Here is a 7,672-nt window from a genome sequence, read left to right on the forward strand (position 1 = left end):
GGAAACAACCAAAAATAGACACCAACCCTACGTCAAATCAATTGGTTTACATTTGGTTAAAAAGTCCGCTGCTTGATTATTCACTGAAGTTAACAACTCTGATTTTGGTCAATCTTGGTAGTACCAGACACTTAATAGAAAAGTAGTTGAGAAATGCACAGCAGCGATTAATTATAGAACACAACCACCGATTTTATAGGTTTACTATTAAAGGTTTCCTGTGAGTCCCACTCCATGGCAATTGGCAGTTTGACATGAATGGGCCAAGTATATATATAAGAGCTAGACAGATTTCAAGCTCTGGACCAATCTATCGAAGCCCAATTAATTCATTGAGCTCATCTAGGGTTTCATCTCAATCCTTTTACATCTTCGCATATGAAGATGGTTTCTTATTTTGCTCTTCTTTTCTTGCTCTTTGCAACATTACAGTACTGCACTGCGTTTGGAACTCACCAGACCGAAGCCTTATTCAAACCCAAGAGTCAGAATTATTCAGTTTCGGCCCTTTACACCTTCGGAGACTCGACTGTCGACCCAGGAAACAATGACTACATAACCACTCCTTTTAAGAGCAATTTCCCTCCCTATGGACAAGACTTCCCAAACCACATACCGACCGGAAGGTTCACTAATGGCAGACTTTCAACTGATTTCGTAGGTAAGAGCAGCTGATTTAGCATAAAAAGCTCTCTTCTAAGTGCAAATTCATTCAATTAATTATTTCCCTATAACGAATGATTGCAGCTTCCTTCGTGGGAATTAAAGAGTATGTGCCTCCGTACTTGGATCAAAGTCTAGGCTTAGAGGAGTTGATGACTGGTGTCAGCTTCGCCTCCGCCGGCTCAGGATACGACCCACTTACAGCACAAATAACTGTATTTCATTCTCTCACACTCTCATTCTCTTCTTTTTCTATCTTCATCGAATTAGAGAAATTCTCTCGAGTTATTGCATGTAATCTGAGTATTGAATTTCCTTACTGAATTACACTTAATTAATTTGAGTGTAAGAAGTGTGATCGATCTTCTCATGAAATTAGTTTACTTATTGAAATTGCATGAATTCTAGATTTGATTTGTTTGGTTGGTTACAGAGTGTAATTACGATTTCGAAGCAACTGGAATACTTCAAAGAGTACAAAATAATGTTGGAAAATGTAATTGGGAAGGAGAAAACCGAATACCACATCCAGAAGTCAGCAGTGCTTATCAGTGCTGGAACTAATGACTTCGTCCTAAATTACTTCCTCGTCCCGATTCGACGACGGCAATACAGCATTGAGGATTATCAGCAGTTCTTGCTGCAAAATCTCCGGCAGCTCATACAGGTTACACTCTATTTCTACCTTACACCTCAGATAGGAATTAGATAGAAAAGTTCTTATTGCACGTAACATTAGTCACACTGACGACTAACATTCTGAATGATCCCTCAAGAGAATCTAATATCTTCTTCTTTATAGAAGAGAGAAGACCATCTCCATCTTCCATCCTTCACAGTTGCTCAAAACAGATTCTGTTCTGTCGCAGAATTCACTTTAATGGATGAATTGTTTGATTCATTTGGGAAATTACAACTTTGATGGGTCCTATACCAACATAGGGTTGTTTGGTATTAATGGCGTTTATAAAATAAACCTTTATAAACGATTTTGTATTTTTAAATATTTTGTAGGATTTATTTTACACCTCAGTATCATTAGGCGCCACGTAAGCCAAACAGTAAAAAAATGGTGTTAAAAATGAAAAACATCAAATTTGGCGTTTTTTGATAAACGGCTCTCTCATCATTTTCAAGAGTCATCTATTTGATAAACAGCTCAACCAAATAATTTATTTGACATTTTTTTTTGTTAAATGCATATATAGTGCTGAGCTGACACCGTTGTTGGTAAAGCTACATTTGATGTTCGATACCAAAAAGCATCTTAGTAATTACCGTGGTGATGGGTATATATACAGAGTTCACATTTTTACCAAACATAACTGGGTTAGTATTTATTTATCTACCAAATTAAAGAACTGGGTTGGTATTTATGTCTCGCACTTATACATGTTTTTTTTTTTATTTCCTAGATAAATAAGGTAATGACCATTTTAATTCTAAAATTCTATTATAAAAATGGGCATTTGTGTCCTATTCAAGTGTTAGTAACTTTACCCCTATGTGAGAAAATTATTTACCCACCTAAGAAATAGGTATCACTTATAAGTGATACCTAGGAAAATAAATTTTTCCTAGTCCCCACAAAAATCTGAAAAATGAACATGAGATTCATGGTCAATGGGAACCAAAATCCCATTGACCAACTTTCCTCCCTCTCAAAATCCAGAAAAAGAAAGCCCCCTTAAGGTAAATTGATGAATCCTCTCCCAAAGTTTTTGTGCTGAAACCTCCTTTAAAGTTTGGCAATTTCAATTACCTCCCTAAACTTTTTAACTAACACATGCAAATAGCCGCCCCCCTCTATTAGAATCATCAAACAAGAGGTATGAAAATGTCCAAAATTCCAATATAATTACTTTTGATCAAAATGTTTATTTTCTAATTTTTCTTTCATATTAATTGATACCCCAAACCTTTTCAATCTCTTTTTTAAAATTGATTTAATTTTTCAAATTTACCTTTTATACCAATCAACTCAAGGTAAAGATACAACTTTAAACTCGTTTTTTTTTTGTTGTTCAGAAAATTTGTATTTTTGTTTCTATAGAAACCGACCTTAATAATAATTGCATGGGAATTTTAGACATTTTATGCTTCTTATTAGAGGATTCTAACAAAGAAGATCTATTAGCAACTGTGTTATAAAGTTCAAAAAAAAGTGATTGTAATTAGGAAACTTTAAGAAAATTTTTCAAGAATGGTCAAAAACTTAAGGGGATGAGACATGAAACCCCATAACGTGACAGTTCCCTAGCGATTGAAAAAAAAAAAAAAAAACGGCAAAATATCACATCAACTGATTTTTTTTTATCCAAACGCTGGTGTGTTACTATTTCATTGGGTCGCATGCAACAGCCACAAGGCCCATATAAAAAATTGAGAAAACATTAAAATTGTATTTTCTCGGATCACACTTTTCTCATTGGATTCGATTTCCAATGTGTGATCTGATAAAACATTTTTCAAGAAAGTATCCAACGGATGTAACTGTGATGTGATGTGCAAGCTCCATAACACTGACATATTCACTTACGATTGATCATATAGCCCAGTTCACATATTCCTATTATTTCCAAATTGCAGAAACCCCTTTTTGATCGCAGCGTGTTTGGTAAAGATTATTTTGGCTGATTGTAGCAAGATGTTGGAATCAAATTCCATCTTCAGTTCTTCACCATGTTTGGTCACTCCCCCCTCTCACCCAAGTGTCAATTTTGATCTTCAATTCCTCCTTTTGGTACATTTAGTCCCCCTCTTTAATGAGAATAAGAAATAACAAGCTGTCAATGTCCCACGTGAGTCTTGCATGCGAAGAATCACAATTGGGGGCTACATACATTTATGGCTGACGTGGAGCATTATATATACAGCCTTAAAAACAGCCAGCTAGTCTGGAGTCTCGGATGAATCACATTTGTCAGGGCCATATGGCAGAGCATTCAGCCATATGCTATCCCCTTTCCCAACCAAGTATCAATATAGATCATTAATCATCCCTCTTAGTGCTGGATGAATCCCAATAGACATGCCCATATGGCAACATGCCAACATTCATGATGAGGGGAAACCAGCGCTGGTTGATTTGAAGAACACTTAATTACCATTACGCAAGGGTCCATTTAGTTCATAGTTGGAATTGAAATAATCTGAATTGATTCTAATTCCCAAGAGAGAGGGAGGGAATGCTATTCCCTCAAATGGGGAATTCCATTTTACCCGAAATGGGAATTGGGTTTTGATTTCGACCAATCAAATAGTTGAACCATTTCAATCTTGATTCTAAACCTTTATTCCCATGAATCAAATGGATCCTAAAATGATATTCTTGAACTTTATGAGAAGATTTATGACTCTCAAAAGAAAAAGAAAATTTGGTCTCTAATATCATAACATGTGATTAGAGGTGGATATGAGTTGAAGCAAGTCAAATACTTGGCTATTCGTCGAAATTATGTTAGACTCGAGTTCAAGATTGAGCTCGATTTGAACTAGAGACTTGAGCTTGACCTCGACTTGGTTCAAAGTTTATAAGTTCAAGCTTGACTCTGCCCGAGATCAATTGCAAGTCAAGTTTTTTTCAAAAACATAAAAATTATAAATATAAAAATATATTTTTTCATTTTACATACAAAAAATTATAAAAATTATTTTGTTATACATAAAAAGTAAAAATATTACATATAAAATATTATTATATATAATACGAATTATTTATTATATATATTTATATGTATATATATGTAAATAATAAAAAAATATTTATTTATCATACCAAGCTCGATTAGGCTCACGAACTTTATTGAACTCGAGCTTGACTCAATTAATAAATAAGCCTAAATATCAAATTTAAACTCGATTCGAAACTCAATTTAAATCGAACTTAATCAAACATTTCATAAACTGAATTCGAATAACTCGTAAGAAACTCAACTTATAACCACCCCCAGATACCATAACTGTGTTATTATTAGGGGCTGTGTAAACCATTAATAACACCATAAAGTGCATATGTCCCACGACCACTCAATTTCTCACATTGTCTGCATGATTTAAATGGACCATTATCTTGCTCATATGGCCCTTGTGTTACAATCCATTATTTTTACTATGCTGTGGTTTTGGTTATATTTACTATGTATTTTTATGGCCCTACCTTGACTTAGAAAAAATAATGTCAAATATATTCATTTATTGGTATGGCCCCACATAGTGCGTATATCAGATGGGTATTCATTATGATGATCATATTCCCAATATATATAATTCTTCCAAACTTCTATTATTTTGTTTGCAGAGTTTATTAGAACTAGGTGTTCGAAGAATTGCAGTAGCTGGGCTTCCACCAATGGGCTGCTTGCCATTCGTCATCACCCTCAATTCACATGCTTTTGCAGAACAAGGATGTATAGAAAGCTACTTGACAGTAGCAAGAGACTTCAATTTGAGGCTCCAAGCTATGTTGGAACCCATGCAAATGACTAGTGTTGGATTATATGGGAGTAGAATCGTGTACGCAGGCATATACCAACCATTAATTGACATGATCCAAAATTACAAAAGCTTCGGTTAGTACAAGTATATGGACTTTGTCATAGCATAGTAGCATTACTGTTGAGCATTTCCTCTTTTATCTTCTTTTGTTGAATGTTATCTTTAAGCCAATTTATTCATTAATTGTAATTCAATTTCTCATGCTTGCACAAAGTATATAATTCATACAGATCAACTAGGGCTTGAGATGAAAGGTTATAATGTTCCATCTAAGTCCAATTAACCATGCAATTGTGAGCCCTAGTGTCCGTTTGGCAGGGCTTCCTCGTGGTGGCTTTTGGATTTGTGACGTAGGTCTAAGGTCCTACAGGGACAGATTATAAGCAGTTTAATTTGGTGAGAAACCTGCAAAGCCCAAATGTAATCCTTAACTTTCTTAAGTAACTTCTTTGAAGCAGTTGAACCCTTCAGCCCTCTCAAAATGGCTAGTTTCTATTTGGAAGGATTCTCACGTTTCTGCTTTTGGCCTTTTCACTCTATAGGGTTTACCCTAAACAATGTTAAATGATACAGTCTGAATCACCTGCCAACAAAACGCATTTCAACACTATCCTACCAACATAATCTGACACCATACATCTCATGTATGATGGGTTCCATTTTTATGGTGGGGCCTAGTTTTAGAGTGAGATGTGTGATGTCGAATCAAGTTGATAGGGTGTTGGAACATGTTTTATTGGCAGGAGATCCCAACTCTAAATGAAAATCCTTAAGAGCCCAACCATTCTGTTGTTCAGTCTATTACACAAATCGCATCTTCATAGCTGTTCAAACCAACTTAAATCAAAGCTTAAGCTAGTGTGATACATGACTGCCGCACACTTCGGGTCTGTTACCCATAAATCGTTCCCACATCTCTATTCATAGAACACCACCATCGATGTCAGGTATTGGGAATATCTACCCTATAACATCTTTTTATGAATGATATGAAAAATATTTCCAATAGGCAACTGTAATGTCCCATCGGTAGGCAGCAGATTTGAACCGGCCCACTGCCACATATATTACATGCTAACCAGTCAGACGCTTTTGATTTGATGCAGGTTTTGAGGAATGGAGGAAAGGATGTTGTGGTACGGGGCTAATTGAAGCATCGTTTTTGTGCAATACCAAAACTTTGGTTTGCCCTGACGCATCCAAATACATATTTTGGGATTCTGTTCATCCAACTGAGAGGACATATTACCATATGTCAACCAGAATGCATGATACCATAGATCGCCTTCTAAGGGATTAACATAGCTTATATTGTCTCTCAAGATTTTTCTATCATGGATATGATGGAAGCTACCAAATGAAGATTGATGCAAGATTAGATTATATTTTCATGTCAAGAATAGTTGAAACAAAAAGGAAAGAATATTTATCATTAAGAAAATCATCAATAAGGCTTAGTTTGAAAACATTATAAATGCAAATTTATACTCATTTTAAATGCAAATTTACACTCTACATATTTGCATTTTTACTCCTTTTAAACTGAGTATAAGGTTTTCAACAGATGAAACAAAACAGTATATTAGGACAAATGTATCAATACAAAATACCTTAATTCTTCAAAATTTGTTTTATGAAGTGCTTATTTAATTTGCAATGTTTAGTTCAACATTCAGCTAATAAAGCTGGTTCAGTTGCTTGGTGGTGGCGCTCCGCATAAACCACCTAAAGAGGCCGAACTGAGATAATTTGGACAACTGGGATTTTTCACCACGCATAGTTTAAAGGCTGTTCGGGCTGATCTCGGACAGCTGGGAAGTGGGAACCGCTGTGCTTCACCTCTTGAAATACTCAAACATATGTATGAGCAGATATAATCTCACGTTGATTTGCTAATTATGCCTAAAAATACGGAAGGGGCATATAATTAATAATTTTGTATAATTATTAGTTGGACATCCCCATAATTTGCAACCACTTTACTAATCATTTGTGTTTCTGTTTGAAATGGTCACATGATCTCTTAAGGTTGCGTTTGAAAACTATGCAAATAAGTGTGAATGCAAATATATAGAGTGTAAAACGGTACATATAAATTGTAAAAATAGATTAATTTTGCATTGACATATTTACCTTTTTACCAAATAAACTTTAGCTGCAATGGATGCAAAAGTGAATTCCAATAAATCTTATATATTTTTTTTAAAAGCCCACTTGAATACAAATTTACTTCTTTTTTATTAATGCACTTTTACATCCTATTATCAATGTAAATATACATTGGTCCATCATTTGTCAATGTATAAATGTAATATTGCCAAACACAAGCAAAAGTGAACCAAAGTGCAAATTTACCCTAAACCGGGATTTACACTCCATTTGCATCGTTTCAAAACACAACCTAAAGGAAATGGCAAATAAAACCTGGATCTCCTTCACACCAAAAACTCAGCCCATATAGCATCCAACGGGTTGGGAATAGACCCATTTATGGGCTGGGATTCGAGGCTGT

General features: G+C 35.0%; 1 protein-coding gene across 1 annotated transcript; it reads left to right on the forward strand.

Moving 5' to 3' along the window:
- Positions 1-300: 300 nt before the first annotated feature.
- On the forward strand, positions 301-6,689 carry LOC148876049 (GDSL esterase/lipase At5g45960-like). Its single transcript, XM_088979502.1, has 5 exons — positions 301-661; positions 748-878; positions 1,097-1,330; positions 4,964-5,234; positions 6,267-6,689. The coding sequence occupies exons 1-5, from the start codon at positions 379-381 to the stop codon at positions 6,458-6,460; spliced, it is 1,113 nt and encodes a 370-aa protein (XP_088835628.1). The 5' UTR covers positions 301-378; the 3' UTR covers positions 6,461-6,689.
- The last annotated feature ends 983 nt before the right edge of the window (positions 6,690-7,672 follow it).

This window comes from Nelumbo lutea, chromosome 1 (assembly GCF_056320005.1).
Source record: "Nelumbo lutea isolate HS-2025 chromosome 1, American lotus-T2T, whole genome shotgun sequence".
NCBI classification, from domain to species: Eukaryota; Viridiplantae; Streptophyta; class Magnoliopsida; order Proteales; family Nelumbonaceae; genus Nelumbo; species Nelumbo lutea.